This window comes from Polypterus senegalus, chromosome 8, assembly GCF_016835505.1.
Source record: "Polypterus senegalus isolate Bchr_013 chromosome 8, ASM1683550v1, whole genome shotgun sequence".
Classification (NCBI taxonomy): Eukaryota; Metazoa; Chordata; class Cladistia; order Polypteriformes; family Polypteridae; genus Polypterus; species Polypterus senegalus.
In genome coordinates this window covers 169005369-169024007 of record NC_053161.1, presented here as the reverse complement: position 1 = coordinate 169024007, position 18639 = coordinate 169005369, and the positions used below count along the sequence as shown (strand labels likewise).

At 38.5% G+C, this 18639-nt stretch overlaps 1 protein-coding gene across 1 annotated transcript; it reads left to right on the top strand.

Moving 5' to 3' along the window:
* Positions 1 to 15111: 15111 nt before the first annotated feature.
* Positions 15112 to 16051, top strand: LOC120534692 (E3 ubiquitin/ISG15 ligase TRIM25-like). Its single transcript, XM_039762282.1, has one exon. The coding sequence runs from the start codon at positions 15377 to 15379 to the stop codon at positions 16049 to 16051; it is 675 nt and encodes a 224-aa protein (XP_039618216.1). The 5' UTR covers positions 15112 to 15376.
* The last annotated feature ends 2588 nt before the right edge of the window (positions 16052 to 18639 follow it).

Genomic DNA, 18639 nt, shown 5'->3' with positions numbered 1-18639 from the left:
TTCCTGACAAATAGAATTTAAAAGTAATTCTTCATCAATTGGATGATGAGCCTTATCTTAGTGAGGTTGTCTGGATTAACAGGGAAAGCATTAGGGTATGAGGCCTTAATTTAGGAGTGTGCTATGGACCCCCAATGAAGGCAATAATTTCCATAAACTTTTTTCAGTAACATTAAAAAGGCACAATAGCAGGGGGATATTATAGTCATGGAGGACTTTAATTACCCAAATATTAATGGGCTAACCTTACAAATAGCCGGAGATTTTAGACATAATCAGTGACTGTTTTATTTTACAGTATGTTAAAGCACCAAAGCAGGGAGAAGCCTGTTTAGATTTAGTATTTTGTAAAAACAAGGACAGAATTGAGGGTGTAGAGGTGATTGGACTACTAGGGTCAGGTGGCCATAATATAATACAGTTCTCAGTGTTTTGGAAGATTGCGGATGCTAAGACTAAAATTGTTAAGTTTAACTTTGTAACAGTAAATTTGGAATAGACCAGGCAAAGGCTACAAGGGATAAACTGGAATAAGCTTTTAAGTTTGCAGAGAGTCTAGGAGCAGTGTAATATGTTAAAACCATATTACATATATAATATATGTATATATAATATATAAAATTTGGAGTTAGTAGGGGAAAAAAAACTCAACAGTGAGTTAATAAAAAGTTAAAAAAAGAATCTAGAAAGGAGAAAAAAGAAAAGAAAGGTGCATAAGAGTAATAACTGCAATGTATATCATAGGAAGTAAGAGAACATGAAGAAAACCATTAAGAAGGATATTAGGGAAGCTAAAACAAATTGAGGAATATAGCAGATAAGGTGAAAGAAAACCGTAAGACATTCTTTTAGTATTTCAGTAGTAAAAAAAGCAGTCAAGGAGGAAGTGGAGTCCATTAGGAATAGTAAAGGGGGAATGCTCTAAACTTGCATTTCTCTGAGGTCTTCACATGTGAGGAAGTGGATAATCTCCCACTGATTAAAGGGACCACTAAGAAGGTACTGAGTGATTTAGAAATTGTATAGGGAGAAGTACTGCTCAGATTAAAAATCCCAAAATCAAACAAATCAACAGGAGAAGATGGTACTGTATTTACCCTTGAGTTCTTAAAGAGGTTAGCAAGTACGGATATAAACCCTTGATGGATATTTTTAGGAACTCACTTCATGGCAGGAAAATGGCAAATATAATGCCATTATATTAAAAGGGTGATTGGGTGGATTGAAGCAACTATAAGCCAGTAACTTAATGTGCATCACAGCAAAATTAATGGAAGGAATTATTAAGGATAAAATTGAGCAACACAGAGCTTAACTGAAGAATCAGCTTAGGTTCAGAATTGAAAGGTCATGTTTTATCATCATGTTGGAATTCTATAAGGAAGCAACAAAATGATAAATGAAAGTGGAGCATGTGATAATATTTATCTGGACTTTCAGAAAGCATTTGATAAGGTGCCACATGAGAGGTTGGGCATCAAATTGAAAGAAGTGGGAGTTCATGGTGATATTTTTAGACGGGTGCAGAATTGGCTCAGACACAGGAAGCAGACGGCTATGGTGTGAGGAACCGCATCAGAATTGGCCGATGTTAAGAGTGATGTCCATAACTTGCATTAATTGGGGCACAGAGCAGGGAATATAAAGAAGTACTGCAGGATTTTACTTCTATTGCGGACCAAGCCTGTGTATGTTCTTCTAATTGTGTCCAGGTTTTTATAGCTTGTATATAGCTTGTATGTTTGCTGCCTAGTAATAAAACTGGAAGTTAGGTAGAGCCATGCCACCTTCTGCCTTAGGTCTTTGTAGGGTTGCTCTTTGGATACGTGGATGTTTTGAGTTCCAAATAAAAGAGGTTATTGTTAAATCTAATTGCTTAAAAAATGATTTATTGATGTATATTTGGATGTTTTGAAACACAAAAAGGAGCTTAGTAAGAATATTAATCTTAACAGTTTTAATTCTTCCAGCTAGAGTGAGATGAAGGGTTGATCATCTATGCAAGTCTTGCTTAATTTTTACCATGCAGACAGCAAAATTTTGTTGATAAAGAGCTTTATGTTTACTTGTGATGTTTACCCCGAGGTATTTAAACTGTTCTGCAATGATTAAAGGTAGGGTATCTAATCTAATATTAAATGCTTGAGAATTCACTGGAAAGTGTACACTTTTATTCAGATTAATTCTGAGACCAGAGATCTTTTGAAATTCTGTGAGTGCTGTTAAGACTGCAGGCACAGAATTTTGTGGGTCTGATATATACAGTACCATATCATCTGCATATAGAGAGATTTTCTGTTCCAGTCCTTATCTGATAATCCCCTTTCTCTGATCAGTATTTCGAAGGTGTTCAATGGCGATTGCAAACAGTAGCGGTGACAAGGGGCATCCTTGTCTAGTGCCACGTTCTAGTTTAAAGTAGTCTGAACAAATGTTGTTGATACAAACTGAAGCTTCTGGATTGGTATACAGTAATTTAATCCATGCACAAATGTTTGGGCCAAACCCAAATTTCTCTAATGTAGTAAAAAGGTATTTCCATTCAATCATGTCAAATGCTTTTTCTGCATCCAATGATAATAATATTTCTGTGGTGTTTGATTTAGTTTGTGAGTATATTACATTAAACAGGCGTCGAAGATTTGAAGATAAGTGTCGGCCCTTGATAAATCCAGTTTGGTCTTGTGATATTACCGAGGGGAGCACTTTCTCCATCCTTCTAGCTATGATTTTTGAGAGTATGTTAACGTCATTATTCAAAAGTGAAATTGGTCTGTATGATGCACATGCTTGGAGAAAAGTTTGAGGAAGAGTTTGATTGTCTCTGGCTTCTGTAAATGTTCCTAATAGGAGGGGAGCTAGGTGAGCGGAGAATTTCTTATAAAATTTTGCTGGGTAGCCATCAAGGCCTGCTGCTTTCCCGCCTTCAAGTGCCTTTATAGCATCTAGTAATTCTGATCGGCAGAGGTTTATCGAATTCCTCCACAACTATACTATACTCGGCAATATACAAATAACCCAATTGTGCTTCACTCACTTAGAATATGGAACCAATTTAGAAAGCATTTTAAGATGGAGAAGCTTTTATCTGTGGCACCTCTGCAAGAGAACCACCTCTTTCAACCTTCCCAAACATATGCAGTTTTTAAAATCTGGAAAAAATTTGGGATTAACTTGCTTAGAGATCTTTATATAGACAACGTCTTTGCATCCTATGAACAATTACATTCCAAATTTAACATTCCAGCTACATATTTCTTTCACTATCTTCAAATTAGGAACTTTGTTAAACAGAACCTTCCCGATTTTCCTCATCTTGCACCCTCATCCATGCTGGAAAATATATTGCTCAATTTCAAGGACTCATACACCATCTCTGCAATATATAAAATAATTTTCTTTGTGCGTGTGTGTTTCTGCATGTGAATAAAATTTACTTTAACCAAAGTAAATCAGTAAACGTAAAGCTTTATTTGAGATGTTGAAAACGGAGCTGAAGTTTTGTTTTAGTGATGTGAAAGAAAAACCTGCAGATGTTCATTATGCCTCTGAGCTGCTACCCTTCATCACTAAACCCCTTTCTTTTATGTATTTGTAAACTTTCTGACTCTTCATCCCTCAGTTATATGTGACCCACTGTGAGTCGTAAAATTGTGAGGTCAAAATGTCAATTACTGTTGTGTACTCAAGCTGTTGGTGTCAGAAAGAGTTTTGATTAAGAGGCACATAACAATTAACAACTAGGTCAGGGAACACTTAAAATATGAAGCGTTTAATGAGCTACTTAAATTACAATGGGATTTGTTAAAATCTAGTACATTAAATGATTTTAAGAGGAAGTTTACAATGTTCTACTTTAATGACATAATAAACTACGACTTAAAGTTGAAATTTCAAAATTAAAGTGTTTTTTTCTTCATTGTGTCCTATTTTTTTCTTGGCCCTAATATGCTTTCGTATGACACTTAGACACTTGCCTTTTCACGTTAACTTTGATATCTGACCACTTCTTTTTTTATTTTGGACGCTGTACGACTTTCTGAACCTGAACTTTTCAGTGCCTTTGCCATGCTGTGCCACACCATGAATTTCTTTTTGTTGCTTACACCAGTCCTTAAGTCACCAAACAGTGCGCTTTTCCATACACACATTTGCAGTTTTTTTTCCGTACACATGTTTAATTATAAATTCTATGCATGTTATACATGAGGCCCCTGGTGTGAAATGAAAGCCTAGCAGAATAGGCAATACCCACTTTGTCCTACATTAGCTTTTGCTGACACACTCCTGTTTTGGGCTTTTCACTATAGAAATACCTCTACCTCGTAACTGGCCAATCACAAAAATTTCTTGGGTCACCCTTTTATCTGCTAAGAAATCAATATGTACATTTTTTAATTTTCAAAGAGCTTTTGTTTTGTTGGGCTCAAAACTTTCCTTGTGCAGAATAAAAAAGTGGATTTACTCAACTTTGAGCTCATATGACATCTTTCCTTGTATCGCTGCAAGGGGATGCTCATTTATAACACAACTCTTCAGAGTGGTATGGGAAATGGGTGCAGTACCTTTAAATTGATAGGATGGGGTAGTGACTCCTGCTATTTACACATAATATCACCACCCTTCACTTACTTTACACAGTCCGCTAATTCCTGCAGTCCAGATTGCAAAATGTGAACTTCAAGCAGCACACTAAATACCATGTAATAATTTGGCAGTTTCTATTACTACTTGAAATCTGTCTCATACTGAGGAATAAATCAGCTATGGAGATTATCATTGCTTAAGATAGGTAAGAAGGAGCACATGTGTTCTCTAAATAAATAGTTCAAAGTTAACAAGAAGACACAGATAGACATGTCCTGGTGATTATGGTTGCTGTTTGTCTTATGCTGGTTATTTCATGTTGTATACTTTGCTTTTGGCAATACATGCCTCTTCCTAACCCTTTAATTTATGGTACTGGTGTCTATCTGGGTATGGGTGTATACTAGAGAGTGTCAATTGAGTCTAAACTGTCTTAATTTATATACCCTCTGAACAACCTGCTTAAATCTACATCACAAGTGCACGCATAAACAAAAAACAGATTATGCATTCTGGGTACTGTATATGGACATGGAGACTACAGCTAGGTTTCCATCTGCTTGATTAGTAGCTATCAATCAAATCAAAGTACCATACAAAATTTCCTATTTCAATGGTGTGTTCCCTTTAAACTATGGGGGGGAAATCCTAAAAGGTTAATGATACCCTTGTGCATGTTAATTGAAGTTGATGGCATAAGGAGCCATGGAGTGTACTGGAAACATGAGGCACGAGACAGGACCAAAGCCTGATTGGGGTGACAGTCCAATGCAGGGCACATTGGGTCATATGGAGACAAGCTAAATAAACAGACATTCTAGTAAACAAAATTGATAAAAGAAACAAATAATCTTCTAATAATGCCAGTTGCATTGAATTTGGTTTGGGGATTTTCACACAAACCCTGTAAAACCTCAATGCTGAAACATAACCAAAGGACAGCACCAACCATCACTCATTAATCACCCTCAGAGAATTTTTTTTTTATTTTATTAAAATCAAATAACATTCCATACAAATAAGTCAAGTTTTACAAAAATAGGTTCAAAACAAAATAAACAAAAACTATTTAATAAAAACACACCTAGACATAGTCATCAAATTATTGCTCCGTAAACAACCCCCTATGTGCTGCAGCCAGGTGTTACATGAGCACCCCTTTCGCCTGGTCATGCCACTCGGGTCCTAAACAATGAGGACCCTGTGAGATCACCCTTGGGGAATCACGCCACATGACAGTAGTGCCATAACTGATGCTCCTTCACAATGCAGGCAATGTCTCTCATTCTGGACTCCATGAGCAACCTCTCATTTGACACAAAGCCAAACCAGCAGTACCCAAAGATTCTCCGAAGAGACACAGTACCTAAGGAATTCAGTTTTTGTCTCAGGTCAATGGATAGTGTTCATGTCTCACAGCCATATATTAAGACAGGAAACACCAGGACTCTAAAAACATGGACTTTTATCGTTTCGTATAGATATTGGGAGCGCCACACACCCCTTTCCAGTGACCTCATGATGCCCCCATGCTTTCCCAATCCGTCTACTGACTTCATATAAAGAGTCACCAGAGACATGAATGTCACTGCCGAGGTAAGCAAACCTCTTGACAAGGTCGACATTCTCTCCGCAAACACAGACACTGCTGACGGCTGTGTCTAAGAGGTCATTAAAGGCCTGGACCTTGGATTTTATCCAGGACGCTAACAAACCCAGACACTCAGACTCCTCGTTCAGTCTCTTGAGAGCCCTAATCTGAGCCTCCATTGACTCTGCAAATATCACAGCATCGTCAGCAAAGTCAAGATCAATGAATTTTTCTTCATCAACAGATTCCACACAGCCGCTATGACACCTAGTCCATGCAAACACTGAACACAGTAGGAGCAAGAACACAATCCTGATGAATCCCAGAATCAACCGGAAAAAATGCAGAGGTCCTGCCTCCACTCTGCACAGTACTCACAGTACCAGTGTACAGGCCGGACATGATATCCGGCAACCATGAGGGGATCCTGTGATATCTCAGGATGTCCCATAGGGCAGTTCAATCAACTGAGTCGAACGCTTTATGAAAATCGACAAAGGCTGCAAAGAAGCCTTTGTGATCCAAGAGAACCCTTGGTGCGAGGATGTGTTTGATGGCAGTCTTCTTAGGCATAAAATCAGATTGCTTGATGTCACTGGTAGGTGAGCAAGTGATCACGGATCCTATTGAGGACAACCCTAACAAAGACCTGACCCGGCATTGAGAGGAGTGTTATTTTCCTGTAGTTGCTACAATCTAGGTGATCATCCTTCCCTTTCCAGATAGGGACGACAAGTCCCATTTTCCAGTCAGTAGGGATGATGTCAGTCTCCTAAATCAAAGAAAAGATTGCTTGCAATGCCAGGAAGACAGCCTTACCACCAGCCTGGAAAAGTTCACCCCAGATACCACAGATCCCTACAGCCTTCCCTACCCTTAGCTGGTTCAGTCACAACCATCGGAGACCCAATGGGGTCAGGCCAGTAAGGGGTCAGAACTGGTGTAGTGCTGGTGAAGCTGGCTCTTGGGGACGACCCAGAGTGTTTCCTATTCTGATTTGAATGCATGGCAACACTGATGCGCTGGGACAGGGGAGACTGGGCAGCTATTTTGGCCCCATTTTTAACCAGAGAGGTCCTACAAGTCATGTGAAACCTCCATCCCAAAAGGCTTGATGGTCATGACTTCCTAAAGCAACTGATCCACCTCCACTCAACTATGAGCCTCATGGCCAAGGGGTGCCAGTTTAACCTGTGGCACATTGACCCAGACCACCCTATATGAGGAAAGATCCAGGACTTAGTAGACCTAATTTGAAGCTGTTTCCATGGGGACACCTTTGACACCACACCAACACCACAGATGAAAGACACCAACATAGGAACTCCACAATGGGGATTGAACATCAGTGCTTTCACTGTGACCAACAGGGACATCTGGCTCAGGAGTGTCACCTGCCACCTGGGCAAACTATGGACATTGGTCTGGCCCAGGTATGTGGCTCACAAGAATTCCCCCTGATGTCAGAGAAGGACAATTTTAAGGTCTGTGTTAAATTGGTTGGCCATGAAATTCCGGTGCTGTTGGACTCTCATAGCGACCTCTGAGTAGTCCACTGAGACTTGCTCCAGATAGAAATCATACAGTAGAAGCAGTTATTAATTTGTTAGGGATTGGTAGTACAAGAACCTTATTTATTTTTTAATGATTGCAATAGGGCAGCATGGTGGCACGGTGGTAGTGCTGCTGCCGCGCAGTAAGGAGACCTGGGTTCGCTTCCCGGGTCCTCCCTGTGTGGAGTTTGTATGTTCTCCCTGTTTCTGCTTGGGTTTCCTCCAGGTACTCCAGTTTCCTCCCACAGACAAGCAGGTTAGGTGCATTGGCAATCCTAAATTGTCCCTAGTGTGTGTGTGTGTGTTCCTGCCTTGCTGGCTGGGATTGGCTCCAGCAGACTCCTGTGACCCTGTGTTAGGATATAGCGGATTGGACAATGACTGACTGACTGATTGCAATAGATTCAAAAGAAACACATTTGTGCAGTTTCAATGATAGTAATTTACTTGATTTTGCACTGGAAACATCATACTGTGGGGGAACATGGTGAATCTCAATTTCAGCCCTCTAAAGAAGCAAGGAATTTATTTACGATATGGCCATGGAAATCTCTTATTCATAATCAAGATCTTCCACATGGGGGAGTGAATCCTGCATTGTCAAGTGATGATGTTAGAGTTCATTTTTTTAAGTTGATGCATATGTGCCTTCTTTGAAGCAAATGCTGTTGTGAAGTTGCACATGGCACCTTTTACAGCCAACCAAGACATATGCAGGATCACTGACAGAGTTTGAATTTATTTCTAAAAGCTTATCTAACATTGCTCAAAGTTTGGCACAGGACTCAGAGTTAGGGACATGTTAAAAAGTCAGCAAGGACACAAGAAAAAATATTCAGGAGAAGAATTTGAATTGTGGATGATCTATGATCTGTCAGTGAGGCAATTCCAGTGCGTTAATGGACGACAAAGCCATTAGCGATTGCAAAATGAAAATATTGCTAATCCTTGAATGTGAACGAGGGCAGGAAGAGTAAAAATAGACAGCTTTAGCAGAGGAATTTAGCAAATTGAATTAGTTCCATTGGTTCAGAGCTAATTTACAGAGGTAAAGTTAGCCTGACGATCAACATTCGTTTAACATTTGAAATATCTCTGAAATGAACATAGTGATATTATTAAAACCAATTATGAAATAAAATCACATTTTCCCACAATAAGTTTACAAGCATTTCTTTTTGTCCCTATTTATTGAAAAAATAACTGCATTCAAAATTACGCACTGGAATTTCAGTAAGTAAATGACTGGCATCATAGTGATGAATAGTTAAAAATAACAGTGATTCCTTAGTGTTAAAGAAAAAGCAGAAGCTGACTTTAAAGCGGCAAAGAAAAAAGCTTGGTGGTATGTAAACAGGCGATCAGTGTTAAGGCACTGATCGGGCACAAGTTACCGTAAGAGTAATGAAGACAGTAAGAAATGAACTAGGAGAGGGTATTCAGAATGCAAGTTTATAATGGTAAAAGGAAAAATGTTTAAAAAACTTACTAAACTGAACAGTTCTTAACAGTAGAGAAGTTAAGAGGACCACAGTTTAAGCATTCGTTAATATGATGGAATACAATTGGTGCAAGTGGAGAGCTTTTAAGAGAGAAATTAATTAGAGGGACACAAAGGGGGGAGAACAGTCAAAGAAAAGCAAAGTTAACTATACAGAAGGAAAAACAGCAGGCAGTCAAGAGGTAGAATACTACAAAAGCATAAGCACTGCAACAGTTATTTAATCAATGTTTTTGCCTTTTTTTTAGGTTTATCATTTAAGTTAAATCATTTAATTTTAATTTAAAAAAAAATTAAAAAGAAGTGGTTTTAGCAATCTAAAGTCAAATTTTAATAATGAGGCAAATGCAATGGTATTTGACACTTTTGTAACAATTTTCTTTGCCTTAATATAGTCTCCTATTTTGAGACTTCCCATTTCTATCCCATGGCTCAAGTGGATGACTTCCTTGAAGACAAAAAAGGGTCCATACTTGACTACTCTCAACATAAATAAGGGCTACTGGTAAGTTAATAGGAAAGTTCATGCTTTCCTGAGATTAGAAGGATATTACCAATACTTTGTGCCTCAGTTTTCAGACAATGCTTTATGTTTGAATAATTTAACTCAAAGCAGAATCCTAACACATTGGTGTGGATCCCTGAAGCTGAAACAGCATTCATTGACTTGAAAAGGGCTTTTATATCTGCACCTGTTTTTAATGCTCCTGACTTTACTCGATCTTTCAATTTCCAGACCAACACATCTGACACTGACCCAGGGGTTGTTTTAAGTCAGACAGTCGATGGCACAGTACACCCTGTGATGGGCCAGCAAAGCCATTAAATGGGCTATAAATCATTTGAAGTACTAACTCTTCAGGTGGGAAGTTATCCTGGTGACTAACCATGTGCCATTACAGTGGCCTGAGACCTATGAGGAAACCAACCCTGGGGTCACATAATGGATCTTGGACTTGCAACCATACAAACGCAAGGTATGTTGACATGGGCTATTATATGCTAATGCTATTCTTGCAACATCATCTCTCTTTGAGCCTCCAACACACTCCCTCATCATGTGTGACATGCCCCACACATTCTCAAACCTGACTGTAATATCATGTACCCAGGAGAGATTGTCATCCTGGAATGAAGCATACCTTTGCAATGTACTACCTTAAACTTGTAGGGCTGTAGGTCTGGAAACCAGTGGATTAAGCTAATGTTGCCATCTTTTGTGGATGGCCATATTTCCGGCTGTGCCAGTCAACACCACCAAGTTGGGGGCATAGCTTTGCGTTAGTTATGTAAGAAGAGTCACTTTTTCAGAGCACTGGGGAAATAAACCACTGGTAGTATACCACAAGCCAAAGAAAGGACTGTACTTCTTTGTTTGAGACCAGTTTTGTGTGACTGCAGCCTTAGAGCAATGGAGTTTGACTGTCCCCTGACAAACCACATACCACAGGAATTTGATTTTGGTCAGCATAAAGTAGCATTTCTTGGGATTGATGTACATCCCAGCCAATATGATGGCCTAGAAGATGCTCAGGACCTGCTGTATATTTTTCCAGGTGCAGGAAAAATTAATTTATGTAGGCAGCACTACAAGCAATATAGGAATGGTGCAGTTTGTCCACCAGATGTTAAAATGTTGTTGGGGATCGGTGCAGCCCAAAGGAAAAGGCACTTTACTGCCAGTGTCCTTAATGGTGCTGAACACTTTCTTTCTTTCTTTGACTTAGTCAAATGAAAAACACCAATATGTACACCAGATAATTGTAGAATCACTGTAAGATTGTAGAAAAGGAGTCAGGCAAGCCAGATATAGTAGAGTCCTGGAGACCTCTGCCTCCTCCCTATTGGCCATTCCACAGCTGAATCAGTGCTGGGACAGCTAATCAGATGAAAGGACTATCATACCTGATGATTCCAGTGCTCCTTTATCTGAGATGACATTTCCATAGGCAGGAAAATAATTTGGCAGTAGAGCAGTGGCACTAAGTGTGTCATGAGGATATCAAAAAGAGAAACAGCATGGAATAAAGGAATGGATAGCAGCAGAAACTACAGAAACAGCATCTATAATTAAGATATTTGCACAGAGAAGGGGGGAAATATTTTAAAACATTATTTTGGCACCATATTATGTTTATAATATTGGGTAGTAATAGAATAATATGAAGGATGTTTCTCACAGCACAACAACTTCAAACACAGGTTAACAGTGCAGGTCAAAAAAAGCAAGTGTCAGTTTCTACTGGGAAGAGGAGACTTTGTGCTGCTGGTTTGACAGGGTGAGTGGCAGTTTAAAAAGCCATTTCTTAAAGGACAAAATAGAGCCTTAAAATAGGGGCAGTGGACTACTGCAGACTGGAAGAAAGTCTTATGGACCAATGATTCAAAATTTGAAATCACTGATGCAGGGTGTTTGTAAACTTTTGAGTTGGCGAAAGGAAGGTTCCTCAGTGTATGACACCAACTGTCAAACATGGAGGGGGAAGTTGTTTTTTCTGTAGGCAAAGTTAGTGACTTCCATAGAGTGACTGGCATTCTGAATAAAAATGGTTACCACAGTTTGGTTGTTAAATCAGCTAAAGGTGGCTACTTTCACAAACCAAAACGTTTAATAAAATTCTATAAACTTAATGATTCTTTGACTTATTTTTATTTGCCATTGTGTATTTGTTCCATGCCATGATTCCTGAAATGTTAAGATATTAAACTGTGTGCATTTCCTTAAAAACTGAAAAAGACTGAGTTGTTCTAAACCTTTTGACTGGTAGTGTATGGTTTCAGGTTTGAGCATTTATTTGTTTGTAAAAGCAACTATTTGTAATAGTGGGAGAGATGAATTTGATTACCTTGTTCTCTAACAAATGGATGGATTAGGACAGCATCTGTTTCCTGCTATTTTTATTTAATTGGGTATAACGTTATTATCCTTCATTCAAAATTCAGGTTCTATCCCTCAAAATAAAGGTCACACAGTTCTCTTTCAGAGAACTAGAGAATTAGTTATGTTGTATACATATGTCACAGCAGAATAATTTGCAACTCAGTGACATTTGTACCAAAAAATGCACTTTGAAAGTTATTCTTATTTCCATAGGTGTTTTGATAATCTTATAAAACGTGTCATTGAATGTGTCAGGAGCATCCAGTAAAAAAAAATGTTATTAAATATCTACAAGTAAATATGTCAATTTTCACTGTTTTGAAGTAGTACAACAACAACAACAACATTTATTTATATAACAACAACAACAACATTTATTTATATAGCACATTTTCATACAAATAATGTAGCTCAAAGTGCTTTACACGATGAAGAAAAGAGAAATAAAAGACAAAGTAAGAATTAGAATAAGACAACACTGATTAACATAGAATAAGAGTAAGGTCCGATGGCCAGGGAGGACAGAAAAAACAAAACAAACAAAAAAAAATAAACTCCAGACGGCTGGAGAGAAAAAATAAAATCTGCAGGGGTTCCAGACCATGAGACCGCCCAGTCCCCTCTGGGCATTCTACCTAACACAAATGAAACAGTCCTCTTTGTATTTAGGGTTTTCTTGGTACAAAAACAAGATTCTTTTTCTCTGCACTTTCTGGTTTCAAATAAAAATTCATAGCATACATATCAATTAATGAAGACCCCAAGCCTATGTATCATTTGGAAGGGCAGACATATGGTCAGAATATTTACTTGGTAAAGAAAATATACTGTGTATGCAAATTATAACACCAATAGTTACAAGATTTAAAAAGTCTTCACAAATAAATGAATAAATAAATATAAAAAGTTCAAACCATAGAAAGTGGAATGTGCTGTCATTTGAAAATTAAATACACTTCTTATTTAGTAAAATAGATTTTCTGTCAAATTGTACGCAATTGAATCAAGACGTTGAACAAAGTCATGGGGAGAGGGTTAGGGGTAGGTGCTGGTGTGATACAAAACAGTGTATTTTAATTATAGCAGTGAGGTAGTTAATGATTTTCAGCACCTTATACTTTTTGATCCCATTGATAGGTCACTTCTCATTTTTTATTTTATTTTTTTTTTACTTTTTTAACAAACTGTCAAACTAACATGTACAACTACATTACATTTTTTTGATTTTATTTATTAAAGAAAAACCTATAAGTTAATAAAGCAACATAGATTTTTATAGGCATGCAGTTCAGTGCTGTATTAAGTAAATATAACAAACAAGTGCGAAAATCAATGACATCATGTGGAGGTTGAAAGCAATGAAGAACTGAAACTAAAACAAATGTGAAGAAGAAATAAAACTGCATAGGGACAACTAAACCAAGGAGAGGAGGCTGTGGTAGATGTGTTGGTTTAACCTGCAAATCCTGCACTATGACACAAGTGAGCCTAGAAGCAGACACAAGGTGATCATCCTGCGTCATCAAGGTCTATAAAAGCACACAGCTGTTTCCAGAGGTGCTGGCCAAGTTCTTCTGCAGAGGCTCAAACAAACAGGCAAGACTAAGGACTGACAGATATTTATCCATCATGCAATAATATTACAGAGGCAGCTACCAGATCCCAACTTAATTCTGTAGCACGACAATAACCCCAAACACAGGGCCAAAATCAGAAAAAGAGAACAGGTAATTCTGTAACAGATCCTATGACTAGGGTTGCCAGATTAAAAAAATAGAAATACGGGACACTCTTATAATATCTCCCCGCATTACTATATATGTATATAAATGTATACATGCCCATACACACCCAGACCAATATATTATATAAAAGTAGAGACATACGTTAAAAACATAAAGCAAGGATTTTAATGGGTTATGAGGAAAACAAAAGGAGAATCATTTGAAAATGACTTAATACAAGCTAAAAAAAAAATTGTAAAAGAGAAATCAATTGAAAATATTTATTTAATACAGACAACAGAGCAATTATTATCATTTAATACAGGCAGTTAGAAAAAAAGTGGGCCCTGGCAAGGAGTAACAACACATTTTGTTGACAGAGGGTCGCCGTCCTCAGCCAATCATAGCAATTGAACAAGTTGCAAACAGGCAGCAAACTCTAGTTTCATCGTTACATTTGGGTTATTTTCATCAAGAGAATCGGACAAAAGAAAGTATAATTACTTATAAAGTTACAACAAAGTACCGTAAGAAGGTAGTAAAAATATATTGTTTATTACGGAATGTGAAAATGAACTAAATACGGGACATTTGGGTGTCCCTGAAAGGTCAGTACGGGACAGGGGACAAAATGATCAAATGTGGGACATGTCCCGTATATAAGGGACGTCTGGCAACCAGGGCCGGATTTAGATGAAAAGAGGCCCTAGGCTATTCCACTTATGAGGCCCTTTCACCTCCCATTTTTAAGTTTGTAAATTACATGAGATATAATAAAATAGGCCCCTCTTGATCTTGAGGCCCTAGGCTGAAGCCGTGTTAGCCTATAGGAAAATCCGGCCCTGCTGGCAACCCTACCTATGACCCAAAAGTGCCCTGATCTCCACATCATGAAGCCACTCTGGAATTATAAGGAAGACAAAGTCTTTAGTGAAACTGGGACAAGTGAACAACTGACCATGCAAAGATGACCTTCAGAAACATGACAGCTATAATAATGATGCTTTGTTATAACCAACATTTATTTTGGGGGCTTAAAAATATTCAGGAATTACTGCAAAAAATATTACATAAATATGTATTTTAAATGTCTTTATTTTTGCAGAGACTCGCAGTGTTCAAACTCATGTCGGTACACTGCTGAAGGGCCACTGCTTTTACTTTTGAGCCGAGGAAGATCCGAAATTGACTGACGGACCAAATCGGTTTCTGAGTGTAGCAGTGTCAGTGACGTCATGGGGCTAGCGCAGATCAAGATCACGTGACAGGAGCATTTGAAACAAGCCTGGAAGCGGCGCTTCGAAAGACAAGGCGACAGACATGGATTGACCGGCCCATCACTAGACTCCAGTACTATCACTCTCTCTTTTCTTTGGAAATACAGCAAAAAAAAAAATTAAATCACGGTGACATTTAATCAAGAACATACGGCATAACAGCGCGTGTGCGTGAATTCTTTTACACTACGGAAGTGGAGTTATTTTCACTTTCATTTTTTGGGAGTCAAGGCCTGCGTGTCAGATTGCATCGTCTCTCACGATGGCAGCAACTAAACCTTTTCTGTCCGCTGATCAGTACTCGTGCCCAGTATGTCTGGAGGTCCTGAAGGAGTCCGTCAGTCTTACGTGTGGACATAACTACTGTCTGGACTGCATCAACGACTACTGGGACAAGGCAGACAAAGAGGGGGTTTACAGCTGCCCTCAGTGCAGGCGAACATTTAACATGAGGCCAGAGATGAGCAGAAACGTAATGTTAAAAGATATAATAGAGAAATTACAAGACATGGAAGTTTCGGTCTCTCCATCCCAGCAATACGCCGGACCTGACGATGTGCCCTGTGATGCGTGTACAGGGAAACAACTGCGAGCAGTAAAGACCTGCCTGACGTGCATGGCCTCCTACTGTGAGACTCACCTGCGGCTCCACCGTGAATCTGAAGCCTTCAAAAGACACATACTGAAGGAGCCGACTGGAAATCTTGAAGAGAAACTGTGCACGAAACACCAAGAAGTTCTGAAAATCTTCTGTCGGACCGATGAGACCTGCGTATGCCTAATGTGTGCAGTGACTGAACATAAAAATCATGACACGGTGACCCCTGAAGAAGAGAGAGCTGAGAGACAGGTGAGTAGCAAATTAGGAATGGGAAGGGTTAACTGCAAAAACCGAGTAAAAGGAATCAAAAATGGTAAAGTGAATGTTAGTTCTTAAAGATGTGTGGGTAATTAACTTCTTAGAACAAAATCCTACATACCCACTTAGATGTCCAATTCTGTATGAATTAAATAATGCACAATACAAACTAGGAGTTGCAGTGGTTCTGTGGTTAGTGCTTGAAGTGGAAGTGAAGATTCTCGAAGAGGTTCTGTTAGTCAACGCTGTGCTAAAAAAATAGTAAGACATGATACTGCCAACATAATTAAAGGCAATCAGGTAGTGTACTCTGAAGATTAGTGAAAGATGCTGGCACTGTGTAATGTGCACTGGCTTTGATGTCTTCCAGCTGGGAAAAAACAACAAAGTCAGTGAATTCCAAACAGCACCACCACTACTCATTCAGTCTAAGCTTAGTCAACTGTGTTGCTGACATTATAATAGTTTTAGAGAGGCAGAATCTGTATGCAAATGTATGAATGTGAATATTAACTGTCCTGCTTCCATGACAACGTCCATATTACTTACCTCCAACTAAATTAAAAGGTAGAACGTGAATGTCTAAGAATTGGGGTGGAAGTTTTTTTCTCTGTAAAAAGTTTTTTGGAAGTGCGTTGATGGAAGTTACAATATTTACAAAGTGCTTTATGACAAGGTTGGCAAAGGTGGCAAATTCATCATATCTCATTAAACCACAGCAGATCCCCTTCGTAGACTCCTAAAACTGTTATTGACAAGGGACTGGAATAGAGCCAACACTTTTGTTATGCTAAAGGGCATCATCAGTATTATCATCATTAACAGATGCTTTCTAAATAATCCATTTCTAAATTAAAATCAGGTTTTAAGTACTCTGTATATCTTCTAAATAAGGCATAAATACCTGAGTCACACACAGATTTAAATAAGGTTCATAGCAGATTTAAAAAAATAAATAAATAAATAAACAATAAGAAATCAAACTGGCATCAACTGGACTGCTTGATGGAAGGATTAAACCATTAGTTCAAGTCTTCTTGATGCTGGTCTTCTATCGCTTTCATCAAGTTGGCCCTTGAATAAAGGAGCACCCAGTAGCAGCACTACCACAGAGTCCTAGATCTTATAGAGAGATCACATAGGGAAGACTATACAGTATTTGAACCAGAATGTAAACGGATTTCAAGTTCACAGTTACTTTCTGTGCTTTTAAGAAGTGCAGGTGCATAGCAAAATGTGACCAGCAATCATTAAAAAGTTACATGGAGTGAGGAGCTGTGACTTAGACTGGTGTCTAGGTGTGCATTTGTTGTTTAGAGGGCATTCTCCATGGGCCGTATGATGCCTAGTCATGCTACAGTGAAGCAACATTCCACCGTTCTATGAAACAAATTCTCCATTTGCATAAATGATGTTCTTATCAGTAATCATTCATGGTTTCTATGTGTCCCTCCTAACTTCTTACTCATTACTATTGAGACCTTTAATGCGTGTCTCAGAGCCTCATACCTCAGACACACTGCACACACACAAGCCTTGGTTCAAAAGATAGTTTATTCACAGTAGTATCTTTACAGGTTTTCTCCCGATGTCAATAAGCAATCTCTCTCTCTCTCCAGTCAAGCCTTGTCCACCTCCTTTTGACTTCAGCTCCCACAGTGAGATGAGGTGGCATTTTTTTGTGCTCGACTGGGGAGCACTTCCAATGCCTGAACATTGCACCTGGTAAGCACTTTAGTTAGGCTAAATTTCCATGAAACAGGTGAGTCCTCTCCTGGCACCCAGGGACCCCTACAGGGCTGCCCTACTGAACTACAAGCCCCATGCAAACCTGCGGTTCTCCAACTGGGACTACTGCCATCTATCATACTGGGAGATGTTCTTGGTAGGTAGTTTCCCCAGTCCTTCCAATATATTTTGGAGCCATTCTGGCCAGGGTGCACATTCATCCTTGATGTCCTTCAGTAATAGCTTCTTGGCCAGGTAAGAGACCACTCTTCATCCTGGTTGAGATGCCAGTCCATCTAGCATATCTATCACACTATATTATGCTTTTTCTGTTATTCTATTAATTAAGAAAATACGGAACTGAAACAGTGGCTGCTTTTTAAAATTTATTTTTTAATTGAATTATTTTATTTTATTGAGTAAAACACAGTTTCATCAAAAATATAATTAGTTTAATATTCTAAAAACATTACTTGTTTAAGTTACATTAAAATAGACACCATCTCCATTGAGCTAAGAAATTTCATTATTAGCTAATATGTGGCTTTGATGCTTAGTTTTCAAGACTTTGCCACATTTTGCTATGCCACTATAAATGTAAAGGATCAGCCAAACGTAAAGATTTTAAAAAATAATGAGGGGTTATGAGGAATGGTGTGCGGACCCATGAGAATAAAACAGTAGGTAGAACATCAAGTCAGTTATTTCAAATTATCTATCTATCTGTTTATCATAGGCTGAAACAAAGTCTTTATAATTGGTATCTGAAAAAATAATGAAACGGGATACTATTCAATCTTTGAAAAAATAATGTGGCTAGTCACTTTTTCCAGCTTGTATGACTTAGTACACATGGTAGCACGTCCAGTGCAGCCTGAATGGTGGATCAAATATTGTGAGTCTGGTGTGATGTGCCTGCAATGTCCGTTCTGATCAGT